This window comes from Bos taurus, chromosome 1 (assembly GCF_002263795.3).
Source record: "Bos taurus isolate L1 Dominette 01449 registration number 42190680 breed Hereford chromosome 1, ARS-UCD2.0, whole genome shotgun sequence".
Taxonomy (NCBI): Eukaryota; Metazoa; Chordata; class Mammalia; order Artiodactyla; family Bovidae; genus Bos; species Bos taurus.
Genome location: NC_037328.1, coordinates 138,597,540 through 138,615,208, shown reverse-complemented (window position 1 = coordinate 138,615,208; position 17,669 = coordinate 138,597,540). Strand labels below are relative to the sequence as shown.

The 17,669-nt window shown below is 41.0% G+C and overlaps 1 protein-coding gene across 15 annotated transcripts in view; it reads left to right on the top strand.

The window, feature by feature from the left end:
* NEK11 (NIMA related kinase 11) overlaps positions 1-17,669 on the top strand; it is a 282,360-nt gene that overhangs the window by 223,061 nt on the left and 41,630 nt on the right. For 2 of the 15 annotated variants that reach the window (XM_059889283.1, XM_015473609.3), the window contains one exon: positions 92-2,885. The exons of the other annotated variants lie outside the window; for them this stretch is intronic. Coding sequence is in view for 1 of the 2 variants with exons in the window: in XM_015473609.3 (XP_015329095.1) it covers positions 92-137 (46 nt within the window). In the remaining variant the exon portion in view is untranslated. Of the gene's footprint in view, positions 1-91; positions 2,886-17,669 lie in introns of those variants that run through there. 15 annotated transcript variants of the gene reach the window in all.

Below are 17,669 nucleotides of genomic sequence, written 5' to 3'. Positions count from 1 at the left end.
TCAGAGAGTGCAATGTGTGAGAACATATCAGTCATGTGATGCTGTCCTGTTTGGCCACCACAGAGACCACAGCCATGCTTTTCTATTATAGAAGCAGCAGTGAATGGAGTGTACGTAGCTCAGCTGAAGAGGCCTGAATCTGCATGGAAGGCACTAGCTGTGGTCTGAACATGTTTCCCCTCAAACTCATATGTTGAAACCCTAAGCCCAAAAGGAGATGGTATTAGTAGGTAGGGCTTTGGAGAGGTACTTAAATCATGAGGGTGGGGCCCTCAGGTGTGGTATTAGTGACATACTATAAAAGAGACTCCAGATTGATCCCAGCCCCTTCTGCCATGTGACAGGGCCCTTAGCTGTGACCCAGAAGAGAGCCTCCACCAAAAGGGGGCCACATTGGCCCCTTGTTCTAGGAATTCCCAGCCTCCAGAACTGTGAGGAAAAAAAGTCTGTTGTTTGCAAGCCATGGAGCACATGCTATTTTGTTGTAGCAGACTAAACAAACTATGACAGCACCTGTTATAAACTTCTTGGCAGGGAAGGGACCCAGCCTCCTAACCTAACTTCTCTGCAACTCCTATCTCCAGATCAAGGGCAGGAAACTCTCTTTGTAAGGGCTACATGGTGAATATTTTAGGTTTCATGGGCCAGTTATCTCTGTTACCATTACAGCTCTGCTCTTGTAACACAAAAGCAGCTATGGACAATATGAATTATTGAGTATGGCTGTACTTTAGTAAAATATTGTTTTCAAACTGCAGTCTGAATTTGATATAATTTTTAGGTGTCACTACGTATTATTCTTCCTTTGATTTTTTCCAACCATTTTTAAATGTTCAAACAATTCTTAACTTCCAAGATATACAGAAACAAACAGCAGGTTAGCTTTGGCCTGTGGGCTGTATGGTTTGTATACCACTCCTATAGATGTTCCAACTCAGAAACTTGTCTCTAAAATCTACTTCCTATATGGGTGCTGGTTGAATAGTTAGGAAGTTTGATAAAAATTATCTTCAGTTGATTTTCATTTATATTGTTCTTATAGTACAACACATTATCCCTCCAGGCTGATATTTGGAAACAAAGGAGAAAAAAAGTACTGAAAATTGTTTGCAAACCTCGAGCTGATAATATGTTTAGATGCCTGTTGTTTTCGAGTCTTGCCTGTACCTGAGTGGTCACCTAGTAACACAGTTACCATGGCACCAAAGATTCCCAAGATCTGGAAGTGAGGGAATTTGGGTGAAACTTTCCCATCTGCCCTTCCTTCCGCTCATTCTTTCTGGGAGGAGATTATGGAGAAGGCTTGCTAATCTCCCAGTCAATAATCTTCAAAGGCAAGAAAAGCAACTCACTTATTTCACCCTTAAAATTTAATAACGTGGTGTTGTAGTCTTAGAGTTTTGATCTAAGACTTCATCACTTTTGCAGAGGACACAATATCTCATTTCCTAGCACATTATGAAATGCTTTAAATAATTAAAATAAAAGTAGTTTTGCCAAAAAAAAAAGTAACCAAGTTGCATTCCAGTGATTTTATTCCTGATGTGTTGTTCACTTCTTTATGCTTGATTGAATTTGACCAAGTGCTTCCTGGCTCACTGATACAGTTTGAGCTACTCCCCCATGGATGGTACTGCTCCTCTGGCAGAATAATGTGTTATCCCCTTATATTCCACATCACAAAGCCCCACACCATTCCAGAACAGGCCAAGAGGAAATTGAGGCTGCAGAGCTAAGGATCTTCTGAGGATGTTTGTTTCCACAGCCAGAAAAAGATGGGAATTGTGGGTTCTTTCCCTACGTGGTAATGTACTGGCTGCATCCCCAACATATGGACAGCAACTGTTGGAATTCAAAGAACAATAAATGACATTTGTCCCCAGGGAGATTATAATGTGGGGAAAGCACCGGACTTCAAACTGAAAAGCTAAATAACAGCACAGTGGTTATGTAATCAGAGGTGATGGTTAAGAAAAGTCCCCAACTGGGACCATAGCCATATGCCAAACAGAGCAGATGGTGAGAGTGTCAAGATGAGAAAGGGAATTTGAGGATGTCTCTGGGGGAAATAGGAACTTGGCTTCAGCATTAACATAGACATAGGATTTGAAGGATAAAGAGAAGGAGGGAGCTGGAGCCCAGCAGACTTGGAGTCTGACTTTTAGTTCCACCAGGAGATGGCTTTCTGAGCTCAGGCAAATGAGTTTTTTTCCAAGGTTCAGTTTTCTCATCTGCAAAATGGTCATCACATTATTGCCATAGCTGATTCCCTGGTAAGTGGACTCAGGGGTGGGGATTTTGTGCAGGAGGTAAGTGTAGGGTGTCCTGGAGGCCAACACCTGTAGGAAGGAGGGCAAAGGAAGCAGACAGTCTTGGTGGAGGTCTCCACTGCTTTGGCAGAGAGCTCTGAAGCTGGACCTGCCCTGCAGGGCTCCACTGGGCAGAGGGGAGAGGGCTAGGCCCATACAACCCAGGTTAACCAAGCACTGGATGTGGGCCACCCTGGAAAGGGACTAAGACAAGGCAATCCCAGGTGGGGCTGACAGCTGAGGGGAGACCCTCAGGGACATCCCCGGCAGCCAGGGAGTGCGTGCAGGGCCTGCTGTGATGAGTCTGTAACTTAATGCATGTAAAATTGATACATAAAAGAGGTTCCTAAAGAAAAATCAAGTATCTGGTACCAATCTCTACAGGGTCAAAAAGATAGCTTTTTGTTTCAAAGAATATAAGGAAGGGAACACAAAGAATGTATTATAGGGATACTAATTACATCAGGTGACTGTATTCTTTTTTTATTTTTGAAAACTGTCAAGCCTAAGAAAAGTTGTAAGAATAGCACAATAAACCCCTATATCTGCTTCATCTAGAGTCACCAATTATCATTTTGCCACAATTACATAATTTCTTTATATCTATCTATACATGTAAAGTATTATTCTTATTATTACAGGGTAATTTGAGAATACGTTTCATTCACCATGATTCTTCACTTTTAAATATTTAAAAGTACAGCTCCTAAGAACAAGGACAGTCTTTTATATAATCACAGTAAATGGCTAAATTTAAGAAATTTCACATTGATATATTATTTGATACACCGATCCAGATCCAAATTTTACCAATTGCCCTAATAATGGCTTTTACAGCAGTTTTTTTTTTTTTTTTCTGATCCAGGATACAAACCAGGATCACAGATTTTCACGCCTTTTTGGTGTTATTTATTGTGGAACAAATCTTCAGTTACTTGTCTTTTATGATACTGACATTTTTGAACAGTACAGTCAGTTTATTTGTCTGATATTTCCTTATAGTTAGATCCAAGTTACTAATTTTTTTTATGGTATCCTATATAAGTGATTCTATGTCCTGAATTTTTTAAAACTTAATTTTTGGAAGCTGTAGACATATATGAAAGCCATCAGAATAGTATAATTAATCCCAACAGACTCATCAACCAATTCAACAATCAACAGCTCAAGGCAAACCTTGCTTTGTCTCTACTACCATCTATTCTTCTGTGTTGCTTTTAAGAACATACCATCCAGGGCTTCCCTTGTGGCTCAGCTGGTAAAGAACATACCATCCATCAGGTGGCTTCCCAGGTGACACACTGGTGGTAAAGAACCCACCTGCCAATGCAGTAGATGTGAGAGATGCAGTTTGATCCCTTTGATCCCTGGGTCAGGAAGATCCCCTGGAGGAGGACATGGAAACCCACTCCAGTATTCTTGCCTGGAGAATCCCATGGACAGAGGAGCCTGGCGGGCTATAGTCCATAGCATTGCAAAGAGTCAGACGGGACTGAAGCAACTCAGATGCATGCATGTACGCACTGTTCATCAGATATTTTCATCTTTAATCTTTCAGTCACATGTGACTTTCAGTAACATCTGAACTGAACTGAACATGTGGCTTTTAACTTACTCTCTGACATCTTCCCTTGGGAGCATTTCAAACTCAGGATGTTCAAACGGAACCCCTGGTTTCCTTAACCAAGTTTGCTTCCTCCACAGCTTTCCCCATCTTCACGTAAGAAAGGTGGGACCTAGGTAAAAATGAACCTTTCTGTGTATGTGACTTCGGGTACCAGGCCTCATCCTGTCCTACGGTGAGAGAGGGAAGTCTGTAGGGAAGTGGGGAGGAACAAGTGATGATGTCGTGCAGTGGGCTCAGTAAGCATTCATACATGCAGTGTCAGGCAAAGGGTAACCCTAGCATAGCAGTCAGGAGGGAAGGCCTGAGCCTGGGGACAACAACTGCTGGGATTTCTGTCCCTGTTTCTCATTACTAGCTTGTGTCCTTGGACAAGTTACCCAACCTCCTTGTGCCTGAGAATTCTCGTCTGTAAAATGTGATGGTTCCCACCTTGTGGGGTTGCTCTGAGGGTTAGTTGGGGTTACCTGTATATGAAATGCACTTAGGGTACTTTATGGCACAGAGTAAGTGCTCGATAAAAGTTAATGACTTAAAATAGACTCTGGATAGACGTGTGGTTGCTTCCTTCTGAAAATCCCTAAGCAAATATCTGAAGGTGTTGTCATGTGTTAGCCTGCTATGTTATGTTTTATACCTGTGGGCATCTGTGGGCAGAGAAGCTGTCAGTGAAGGCATTTATATAGCACTTTTTTTTTTTTTTTGCATGCACAAAGAAGTGTCAATTCACTGGGGAAATGTCAGGAAGTTGTTGAATATAAAAACCAGCCATTTACCATCCTCCAACACTTAGCTTCCAGTAGAGGCCACTTCTTACTCCTGCTGGGAGACCATCCACAAATGGAATGCCCTGCTGGGTCCTGGGAAGCACTCACTTTGAGCAATTGTTAGGTGATACCACTCAAAGTCATTGCAATATCTGGAGAATCACAAGGAATAAGTGTGGACTTCCTTTCTGGCTGAGTAATCTCAATCGACATTTGAAGAGATGTTGCTATTCATACGTAGATGTACGTATGCATGTATAGACGGGTGGATGGATAGATGGATGGGTGGATGGTTAGATGGAGGGATGGGTGGATAGATGGAGGGATGGGTGGGTGGCTGGCTGGCTGGGCGGGTAAATAAATGGGCCTCTATGGCTTTGTGGACCTCCTGAAATCTCTGCCTTCAGGATAGGAGTTTCTGGCTTTCTGTTAAGCTTTCTTCACAATCATCTCCTGCATTCAGTTCCACACCTGGCTCCAGGCTTCCACTGGAGACCAAAGAGGAGGACCTAGGGAGTGACGGTGAGTCACCTTTCAGCAGTGAGTAAGTGACGCTATTGCCGAGGGACAGATCCTATAACTCACACAGCCGAGGCAGTGGGTCACGCAAGGAGGCCTTGTTCAATCTGAGTAACTGGTTCTTTTGGCCTTTATATATCAGGTGATCTCACGGTGCCCCTTGGCTTTGCTACTTAAAGTGTGGCCAGCAGACCTGCAGCATGGGCATCACCAGGAAGCTTGTGAGAAATGCAGAATCAGAATCTGCATTTTAATAAGCTCTCTGGAGAATCATGTACATATTAAAATTTGAGAAGTACCTATTCAGGAGGATTGACCCTGGGAGAAGTTTACTGGCAGAATATGAGTTGGGTTCAATAAAAGGTAAGTATCATATAAAAATATATTTACATATGTATGCTTTTAGAGCCTCGATTTTTAGACTTTTTTGTTTACTTATTTTCTATTTATTTTATTAAGGAAGAGGTCATTTATATCTATTAATAGTAAAACTCACCCTATTTAGAGTATGGTTCTATGAGATTTGACAAATGCATCACTTTTTTATTTGCATACAATAAAATCTACTTTTTCAATTATACAGTTCTGTCAATTTTGATAAGTACGTATAGTTACATAAACATCAACACCATCAAGACTGAAAGATGGTTTTCTCACTTCTAAAACTTCCCTTGTGTTCTTCCTTTGTGTCTGTCTCTTCTGTTAACCTGCCCCTGGGAACCACATATCTGTTTTTTGTGCTCATGGTGTTGCCTTTTGCGGATATCACATAAGTGGATGCATCACAGACCCCACGCCTAACTGGGTGGTAGCTGTGGATATGGGTGCAGATCACTGAAGAGTCATGTTTTAGACCTTTATAGTTCTGAATCCCTTCATGCCCACAGAATTGTCACAAAGAGACCCAGGTTTGGGGTTAAGTTTCAGGCTGCTCAGCAGTTGTCCCTAAGGTTTCTGGACCCACGAAGCCTAGCGTTAGAGACTCAGTACCTGAGAAATTCTGAGACTGAACTTCGCTATGAGGAACCTGTCAGGAGCTTGTGTTAGTGCCTGTGGACAACATGCATAGGAGTGGCCTCCATCGTCTTACTCAGGGAAACCACGTTTTAGGGCTGGAATCTATCTAGCAAAGCCCAGCCTGAGAAGGAGAAGCCATGGAGAACACTTGAAGGTCTAGGGAGCTTCTGAGCCTGTTTCTCCCACTGGATGCTGATGCCCTGAAAAACATCTGGACCTGGAGGGGTAGGAGCCCTTTGTGGTGACCACAACCCTGAATCACCTCTGCAATGCCAGTTCATGCAAAGGCCACGGGAAAACAAACCACTGTCTGCATGACACAGATATCAGGCTTCTTGATGTTGTCCTAGAGCTCATGGATGCTCTGGTCAATTTCTTTTTCTTTTTTTTTTAGGCATCCCCACCCATCTGTTTCATTTTGTATAGTCTCTATGGCTTTGACTTCAATTTAATCTTTTCTACTACAATGACTAAACTACTATTAAACTGCTATTAATCCTATCCAGTGTATTTTTTAATCTCAGACATTGTACTTTTCATCTCTAGAAGTTTAATTTGGGTCTTTTTGAAAAATATGTTCCATGTATCTGATTAACATGTTTACTAGTCCCTCTATTTGAACAAGTAGATTAGAATTGTAATAACTATTTTAATGTCTATGTCTACTAATTTTAACATTAGTATCATTTCTGGGTTGGTTTTGATGGATTTATTTCTCTCTTTACTATAGACCACATTTTTCTGCTTCTCAGTCTGCCTGGTAATCTTTTACTGAATGTCAGGCATTGTGAATTTTTCCTCGTTGGGTCCTGGGTGTTTCTGTGTTTCAGTAAATAGCTTAACCTTTGTTTTAGGATTCACTTAAGCTGCTTAGAAACAGTTTGATTCAGCTTTGTTATGTGGGACCAGAGCAGCAATTAAACTGTCCCTGATTATTGCCCATGAGTGAGGAAAGACCCTTCTGTGTGCTCCACCCAGGGGCCAGTGGATTATCAGGTTGGCTTGGCAGGTATGAAGATACCCTGGCCTGGTCCTGTGTGAGTTCCAAGCACCATTCTCTCTAACTCACCCTATTCTTTCCTTCCCCTCAGTAATTTCCTCACGTACATGCAGTTACTGAACTGAGCCACATCATTAGTTTCCGTGTGGTTATACAGAGGCTTGCTTGTTTTAAATTTTTAGAAGCCGCTTTTTTTAACTTTTGTTTCTTGATTATGTAAAGTGTTTCCATGAGTCCAAAATCAAATTCATAAAAAGACATATTTAACAAAGACTAATCTCTATCCTGATGCCTTACCCTAATGGCCTCCTTTTTCAAAAGGGCATAATTTTTAAATTTTGATGGCTTACTCTTTCTTTTTTAAAAAATTTGTTTATATTTAACTGGAGGATAATTGCTTTACAATGTTGTGTTGGTTTCTGCCATATGTCAGCATGTATCAGCAGTATGTCCCCACCCTCTGTAGACTCCTTCCCACCCCTCTAGGTTGTCACAGAGCACTGGGTTGAGCTCCCTGCATCATACAGCAAGTTCCTACTGGCTGTTTCACATATGGTAATGTACATGTTTCAATGCTCCTCTCTCCATTTGCCCCACCCTCTTTTCTCCACTGTGTCTACAAGTCTGTTCTCTATGTCTGTGTCTCCATTGCTCTCCTGCATTTAGGTTCATCAGCACCATTTTTCTAGATTCCATATATATGTTAATATACGATATTTGTTTTTCTTTTTCTGATTTACTTCATTCTGTATGACATGCTCTAGGTTCATCTACCTCACCTAGTACTGACTCAAATTTCTTCCTTTTATGGCTGATTAATATTCCATTGTATATGTATACCACAACTTCTTTATCCATTCATCTGTTGATGGACATCTAGCTTGCTTCCATATCTTAGCTATTGTAAATAGTACTGCAGTAAACATTGCACTCATCTCGCACGCTAGCAAAGTGATGCTCAAAATTCTCCAAGCCAGGCTTCAACAATACATGAACTGTGAACTTCCAGATGTTCAAGCTGGATTTAGAAAAGACAGAGGAAGCAGAGATCAAATTTCCAACATCTGGTGGATCATTGAAAAAGCAAGAGAGTTCCAGAAAACCATCTATTTCTACTTTATTGACTACACCAAAGACTTTGACTGTGTGGATCACAACAAACTGTGGAAAATTCTGAAAGAGATGGGAATACCAGACCACCTGACCTGCCTCCTGAGAAATCTGTATGCAGGTCAGGAAGCAACAGTTAGAACTGGACATGGAACAACAGACTGGTTCCAAATCGGGGAAGGAGTACATCAAGGCTGTATATTGTCACCCTGCTTATTTAACTTATATGCAGAGGACATCATGTGAAATGCCAGGTTGAATGAAACACAAACTGGAATCAAGATTGCCAGGAGAAATATCAATAACCTCAGATATGCAGATGACACCACCCTTATGGTAGAAAGTGAAGAGGAACTAAAGAGCCTCTTGATGAAAGTGAAAGAGGAGAGTGGAAAAGTTGGCTTAAAACTCAACATTCAAAAGATGAAGATCATGGCATCTGGTCCCATCACTTCATGGCAAATAGATGGGGAAACAATGGAAACAGTGAGAGACTTTATTTTTTGGGGCTCCAAAATCACTGCAGATGGTGACTGCAGCCATAAATTTAAAAGATGCTTACTCCTTGGAAGAAAAGTTATGACCAACCCAGCAGCATATTACAAAGCAGAGATATTACTTTGCTAACAAAGGTCCATCTAATCAGAGCTATGGTTTTTCCAGTAGTCATGTATGGATGTGAGAGTTGGACTATAAAGAAAGCTGAGCACCGAAGAATTGATGCTTTTGAACTATGGTGTTGAAGAAGACTCTTGAGAGTCTCTTGGACTGCAAGGAGATTCAACCAGTCCCTCCTAAAGTAGGTCAGTCCTGGGTGTTCATTGGAAGGACTGATGTTGAAGCTGAAGCTCCAATACTTTGGCCAACTGATGTGAAGAACTGACTCATTGGAAAAGACCCTGATGCTGGGAAAGATTGAAGGTGGGAGGAGAAGGGGACGACAGAGGATGAGATGATTGGATGACATCACTGACTCGATGGACATGAGTTTAAGTAAGCTCTGGGAGTTGGTGATGGACAGGGAGTCCTGGTGTGCTGCAGTCCATGGGGTTGCAAAGAGGCAGACACGACTGAGTGACTGAGCTGAACTGAACTGAGTGGATGTTGGGGTACATGTGTCTTTTAGAACTGTGGTTTTTCTCAGGGTATATGTCCAGTAATGGGATTGCTCGGTCATATGGTAGTTTTATTCCTATTTTTTTGATAAATCTACATACTGTTCTCCATAGTGGATGCATTAATTTACATTGCCGCCAACTGCAAAAAGGTTCCATTTTCTCCACATTCTCTCTAGAATTTATTGTTTGTAGATTTTTTGATGATGGCTATTCTGACCTGTGTGAGATCAAAACCTCACTGTGATTTTGATTTGCATTTCTTTAATGATAAGTGATGTTGAACATTTTTTCATGTGTTTTTTAGCCATGTGTATGTCTTCTTTGGAGAAACATCTATTTAGGTCTTCTGCCCATTTTTTTTTTTTTTTTTTGAGTTTGTTTTTCTGATATTGAGCTGCACGAGTTGCTTGTATATATTTTGGAGATTAATCCTTTGTCATTGCTTCATTTGCCATTATTTTTTCCCATTCTGAGGGTTGTCTTTTCATCTTATTTATGGTTTCCTTTGCTATGCAAAAGCTTTTAAGTTTAATTAGGTCCCATTTGTTTATTTTTGTTTTTATTTCCATTCACTCTTTCATGTTTTAATTATATTCAAATATTTATATTCTGAAGAAATTGGTAGCACATTATACACACTTTTGTTGGTTTCACTTAGACGTGTATCCTGGCAATTGCTCTGTGGTCGTGTATAGCAATATACTTCATTCTTTTTCATAGCTTACAGTGTTTCCTTGGTGTGAATGGACTGCTGCCCATGTACCAATGAGTTCCCAAAACTTTGTTGTTACAAATAATTATATAATGAGTAACCTGTGCATTCAGCTTTTTTGTTTGTTTCCTTTTTTATCTTTGAGAGAGATTTCTGTAAGTGGTATTGCCTGGTCAAAAGAAAGATGCATAATATTATTTTGGTGGACATTTGCAAATGTAACTTTCATTCCTACCAGTAATGTATGAGAGTGCCTTTTCTGCAGTTTCCCCCACTTAATAATTATCAAACTTTTCTATTTTATATTACCTTTCTTTGTCTATCTTTTTTTGTAAATGTAGTCTTTCACTGTGGGGTCTAGTTTACTTGCTTTTGGTATATTCTTGGAATTTAGGAAGCTGAGTTTTCATGTCTCTCAGCAAACACACTTGAGAGTCATACACGAAATGTCTCAAAGTCTAGCTTTGGAGTAGAAGGGAAGAAGCCATGTTTGGCCTCAGGTTTCAACTAAGATTTCCAACACAGTTTATCAGAAACACTGCTTATTGCGAGTAAAATAGTGTAGTCACACACAGAAAAAAGTAATGCGTGTTTTTGTTTTGTTTTTTGCATTTAGCAAGTGATTTTTGTGTGATTTATTTTAATGAGGTGAAGGGATTCATTGAGCTGTAAGTCTCTAACGTATAGGAGAAATCACCTCTCCAGGACACTGACTTTGGTGTTGTGAGATGGAGTTAGTGATGTGGTGTCACGCTCGCATGGGCACTGCTTCTCCTCTAAGGAGGCATTTAGCATGCAGTCCTTACTGAGGAATAGGAAAAGAAAGGTGGTCCTCAGGGAGCTTCCCCATGCCCTGGTGTGTGGGCTGCTCCTATGGCTTATCTGTGTGTGCCCTGAAAAGTGCATGCCCTTCCGATGCTCAAAACCAGCTTGTGTGTTTGTGTGTGTCACAGAGGCCTGTCCAGGCCAGATGGCACTAGCTGGTGTGTCAGCTGCTATGGTTGCAGAGCCTTCCTTGAGAGCCTTGGGGCTGTGAAAAGTTTCCTGGCAGTTTCATTGCTGAACGCTCATGTCAGCTGTTTGGAAAGATCTTATTAAGGTCAGAGCACAGACCTGGTGGAGTGCTGTGATGAGGGCTGAAGTCAACTCTTAAGCGATTGTAGAAGGCACAGGGAGATTCTGTAAGTAACACTAAGGTCAAACAAAATAATGGGTTCTGTCATGGGTAGCTTCTCAGAAGTTCTTAAAATTTTTCTTTCACTTTCAATCACAGTTTAACTTTGATCTGAGGAAGGTCAAACTGAAGATGAGAAGCCTACAAGCTTCATTGTTCTTCTCATTAACCTTATATATAGTTCACGGCACAGTACCAATCGCAAAAATGATGTTGGAGCGTTAAGCTAGCTAAAAGTGTTTCCAAGATGGAGTGGTATGAGGTTTGTAATATCCTCATCTCAGGTTCTGAACTATACCAAAGTTATAGTGATGTTTATGTGGAGGGAAGCTTGCTTCCTCTGTGCCAGGGAGTGAAGACCCCATTATGTGCAGGTCTTACCACGTATCTGTAAGGGGGGCAAGACTCTCCATCTTATAAGAAAGAGGTTAAGAAATGTTCCTACTGTCATACAGCTAGTAAGTGCAAAGCTACGTTTCCAATAGATGCCTAATTAATTATAAAACCAGTGCTGGTTTCACCATTACTATTCAACATAGTTTTGGAAGTTTTGGCCACAGCAATCAGAGCAGAAAAAGAAATAAAAGGAATCCAAATTGGAAAAGAATAAGTAAAACTCACTGTTTGCAGATGACATGATCCTCTGCATAGAAAACCCTAAAGACTCTACCAGAAAATTACTAGAACTAATCAATGATTATAGTAAAGTTGCAGGATATAAAATCAACACACAGAAATCCCTTGCATTCCTATACACTAATAATGAGAAAACAGAAAGAGAAATTAAGGAAACAATTCCATTCACCATTGCAACGAAAAGAATAAAATACTTAGGAATATATCTACCTAAAGAAACTAAAGACCCATATATAGAGAACTATAAAACACTGGTGAAAGAAATCAAAGAGGACACTAATAGATGGAGAAATATACCATGTTCATGGATTGGAAGAATCAATATAGTGAAAATGAGTATACTACTCAAAGCAATTTATAGATTCAGTGCAATCCCTATCAAGCTACCAACGGTATTCTTCACAGAGCTAGAACAAATAATTTCACAATTTTTATGGAAATACAAAAAACCCTTAAATAGCCAAAGCTATCTCGAGAAAGAAGAATGGAACTGGAGGAATCAACCTACTTGACCTCAGGCTCTACTACAAAGCCACAGTCATCAAGACGGTATGGTACTGGCACAAAGACAGAAATATAGATCAATGGAACAGAATAGAAAGCCCAGAGATAAATCCATGCACATATGGACACCTTATCTTTGACAAAGGAGGCAAGAATATACAATGGATTAAAGACAATCTCTTTAACAAATGGTGCTGGGAAAACTGGTCAACCACTTGTAAAAGAATGAAACTAGAGCACTTTCTAACACCATACACAAAAATAAACTCAAAATGGATTAAAGATCTAAACATAAGACCAGAAACTATAAAACTCCTAGAGAAGAACATAGGCAAAACACTCTCCGACATACATCACAGCAGGATCCTCTATGACCCACCTCCCAGAATATTGGAAATAAAAGCAAAAATAAACAAATGGGACCTAATTAAACTTAAAAACTTCTGCACAACAAAGGAAACTATAAGCAAGGTGAAAAGACAGCCTTCAGAATGGGAGAAAATAATAGCAAAAGAAGCAACGGACAAACAACTAATCTCAAAAATATACAAGCAACTCCTACAGCTCAATTCCAGAAAAATAAATGACCCAATCAAAAAATGGGCCAAAGAACTAAATAGACATTTCTCCAAAGAAGACATACAAATGGCTAACAAACACATGAAAAGAACACTCATTATCAGAGAAATGCAAATCAAAACCACTATGATGTACCATTTCATGCCAGTCAGAATGGCTGCGATCCAAAAGTCTACAAGCAATAAATGCTGGAGAGGGTGTGGAGAAAAGGGAACCCTCTTACACTGTTGGTGTGAATGCAAACTAGTACAGCCACTATGGAGAACAGTGTGGAGATTCCTTAAAAAACGGGAAATAGAACTGCCTTATGATCCAGCAATCCCACTGCTGGGCATACACACTGAAGAAACCAGAAGGGAAAGAGACACGTGTACCCCAATGTTCATCGCAGCACTGTTTATAATAGCCAGGACATGGAAGCAACCTAGATGTGCATCAGCAGATGAATGGATAAGAAAGCTGTGGTACATATACACAATGGAGTATTACTCAGCCATTAAAAAGAATACATTTGAATCAGTTCTAATGAGGTGGATGAAACTGGAGCCTATTATACAGAGTGAAGTAAGCCAGAAAGAAAAACACCAATACAGTATACTAATGCATATATATGGAATTTAGAAAGATGGTAACAATAATCCTGTATACGAGACAGCAAAAGAGACACTGATGTATAGAACAGTCTTTTGGACTCTGTGGGAGAGGGAGAGGGTGGGATGATTTGGGAGAATGGCATTGAAATACATATAATATCATATATGGAACGAGTCGCCAGTCCAGGTTCGATGCACGATACTGGATGCTTGGGGCTGGTGCACTGGGACAACCCTGAGGGATGGTATGGGGAGGGAGGAGGGAGGAGGGTTCAGGATGGGGAACACATGTATACCTGTGGCAGATTCATTTCGATGTTTGGCAAAACCAATACAATATTGTAAAGTTTAAAAATAAAATAAAATTAAAAAAATAAATAAATAAAACAAGTGCTGGGAACCACTACGAAGGTGAGATGGTGACAGTGGGAGCAAGTAACCCAAGAGCCCAGGACCCATCAGAAACTCTTAGTTACCACAAGCCTGGCATCGTGCTTTGGAACTTATTTGTTCTCATTTGGTGGTCATTAGTGTGTACGTGTGTGTGCGCTCAGTCACTCAGTCGGGTCTAACTCTATGACCTCATCGACTATAGCCCAGCAAGTTCCTCTGTCCATGGGATTTTCTAGGCAAGAATAATGGAGTGGGTTGCCATTTCTTTCTCCACATTAGTATGTGCCAACCCACAAAAGATGAAGAATTTGTAACCCAGGCCGCAGCTAGTGTCCAGGCTTGGTCTGCTCCTGTCAAATTCGCTGCCTATCACAGGCTTTTCTGAGCCGGTGGGTGTTTGTGTTTCAACAGCACCTTATTTCCTGAACTCAAGCTTCTCCTTGTCAAATGTAGATATTTAATACAAAGAGCTTACTATTTGAGGCTTTCCAAGTGCTTTATGAATAAAGCTCATTCTGTCTGACTGACTGAAATAACCTTTCAGTGGAGAAATAGAAGAAGCATTGCTTCATTTCTCCTCCACTTTTCAAATCTCATTGAAGAGGGGTTAGTTATGCCTCCAACATTCCATTTCTTTAATAAAAGGTTATTATCAGGCAGCACTTCTGAAGGAACTGCTGATTGAAACCAACATTTCAATTTCAAAACAACAAATAAAAGCTTGTGTGTAAGGAAGGCTTGGTGACTGGCAAATGAGGACTCCTTCCCCACGGAGCAGCCTTTCCAAATATACATGTAGGTTTAAGAGATCCTTTAAAGAGCCAGCCAGGCTTCTTCCTGCTCAGCTGCCTTGAGGTCTGCCATCAATTGATTGTGCTTGTCTTGAGAGTCTGTGAGGTGGAAGGTGTGAGGGAGAAGCCTCACACCCTAGTCAGGGAGATTGGACACCTGGGTGTGACTCAAAAGGCAGGGATGAATGCCAAGTGTTGCCCAAGTGGGGCCAACACCCAGGAAGTTCAGAAGAGCAGCTCATCTCCTCTGCAGGTATGGAGAGGCCCTTGCAATGCCCAGATGGTGCCTCCTCCCTCAAGTGGGCCTGTTACATCTGTTGCCTGCACCAGGAATGACTTTCCCTTCTCTGTGAAGGCACGGTTCAGCCTCATAGCTGTAACCCACATGTCAGCCAGCTTGTCCTGCCCCTTGAGGGCCTCGGAAGTTCTGGCTCAAGTCCTCAGCCCATGTGGTAGTTCACACTCTTCCCGAGATAACCACAAGTCTTCGGTATCCTGAATATCTTCTCTGTTGCCTCCATTCTGTGCCATGTTGGCTTAGACTGAAAATCTAGGTTCCTTATTCATTTCCCTTCACATCCTTACTCACCAAATCATCTATGAAGGCATTGGACCTTTGCTGACTATTTGGAGGCTAGTGGTAAAGGCTTCATGTCACAAGGACTTAACGCAACTTCAAATATTCATTAGGCATCCCTGTTGTTAAAAATGTTTTTTCACTTCCTGTAGCAGGTAGACTCACTGGAAAGCAGTGAGATAACTTTCCTGCTCTGAGATGATTTTCCTGCAGAAAGCTTTCCTGCCAGGGGGTAGGTGTGGCAGCTCCCTGGATCCACACATGTAGGGGAGGGCAGGAAGCTGGGCAGAGGGATAAGCCAGGAATACCACTCAGGTATACCACTCAGCAAGGCCTTACCTGGGAATGGAGTATGCTCAAGCTGGGGTGGCCCTGCCTGCAACGTTGTTGGTGGGTGGAAGGGATGCTCCCCACCACTGAGGAATCATACTTCACTCCTGACAAGGGATCCTGAGGTACAGACCAGTGACCACCGCACCCCTTAGGCATCTCCAATTCCACATTCCTCCCCATTTTCTGGCATCTGTTGCTTTCCTCCCTTTCTCGGGAGCAAAAAACATTCTCAGGCCAGGGCTGAGGCCTTTCCTTTGGCTCTTGGGCTTCTGCTTACTTCTGTGTCCCCAGGATCTTATCTTACCCCCAGAAATCTTCTGTACCTGTTTTTTTTTCTGACACTTGTGTGTGTACCTACTGAAGTTTCCGTCTGTCCTGTTTCAGTAACAGTGGGCGACATCAGAGGTAAATTGCTGAAATGAACAGAAAGTGGTTTTTAGAATCTGAACAATCTGAGTTCACAACTTGGCTCCACTTCTTACTCTGTGGTCTCAGATGAGTCCCTTTGCCTCCAGCCTCAGTTTCTGCACCTGTGAAATGGGGGCATCATTAGCATGGGTATCAACAGCACTCTGCTTAGTACTCAGCAGACAACCAGCAAAGGCTAGGAGCCTCCCTGCTCACACCTCTTTCCTGACCTTCCAGTTGCCCTGACTTATGAGCTGGTTTTTAATTGACTATGAAAACACTTGTTCTTTTAAGTTTTTCACAAATTTTTTTCACAGATTTGAAATCCTGCTTCCAAGCAAATGATCCTAAAGAGGCCCTTTAGCTATTGTCAACTGCAGAACATATGTCCATGGTTGCGGGGCAGGAGGCACAAATTCAAGGACTTCTGGGGCCATGTTCGTGTTCATGAACCAAGGCTTTTACCGTCTTCCTGGTGTCTCCTGGTTACTCTGTTTAAGTTTTTTTCTTCTTTGCGCCATAAATCAAATATGTTGCATGTCTTTGATTCCCATTAAGACCATGCCTGAATTATAGTAAACTTATATTTCTCCTAGCTGGAGGCAATAGGCATTATTTTGAAACAATTAAGCATGTTCGTGATAAAATTCAGTGAATTAACACAGCCGTTCCTATATTATTTTGAAATATCTACAGTTTGTTCATTGCTAAAGATCCTAAGCACCACCAAAAACCACTGGTTAAGGAGAAAGTCTTATATTTATTGCTGTATTTGTTGAGTTTTGATATTCATCACTTTTTTTCATTCAAAAGACCCCATTTATTTCAATTGGCTAGATATCAGTTTAAAACATTTGAATAGACAATGAGTTACTAATTAGACTCTTGAATGCCTTCAAAACTCTGTACATTTATGTAATCAAATTCTTTAAAAAAAAAAGTTTTTTTTTCCCAGTTTTATTTAATTAGAATTGACCTACATTGTTGTCATTGTTTAGTCGCTAAGTCATGTCCTACTCTTTGCAACCCCATGGACTGTGGCCTGCCAGGCTCCTCTATCCATGGGATTTTCCAGCCAAAATTACTGGAGTGGGTTGCTATTTCCTTCTCCAGGGGATCTTCCTGACCCAGGGATCAAACTTGTGTCTCCTGCATTGGCAGGCAGATTCTTTACCCCTAAGCCACCAGGGAAGCTCCGTAATTGACCTACATACAGCACTGTATAAATTTAAGGTGTACAGAATAATGATTTGACTTACATATATCATGAAATGATGACTATAATATGTTTAGTGAACATCTATCATTTCTTACAGATACAAAAAAGAAAAAGAAATTTTCTTTCCCTGAGATGAGAATTCTTAACAACTTTCATAACAACATACAGTAGTGTTAATTATATTTCTCATGTTGTACATTACATCCCAGGACTTGTTTATCTTATAACCGGTAGTTTGTACCTTTTGACTGCCTTCATCCAGTTCCCTCTTCCCCCATCTTGGATA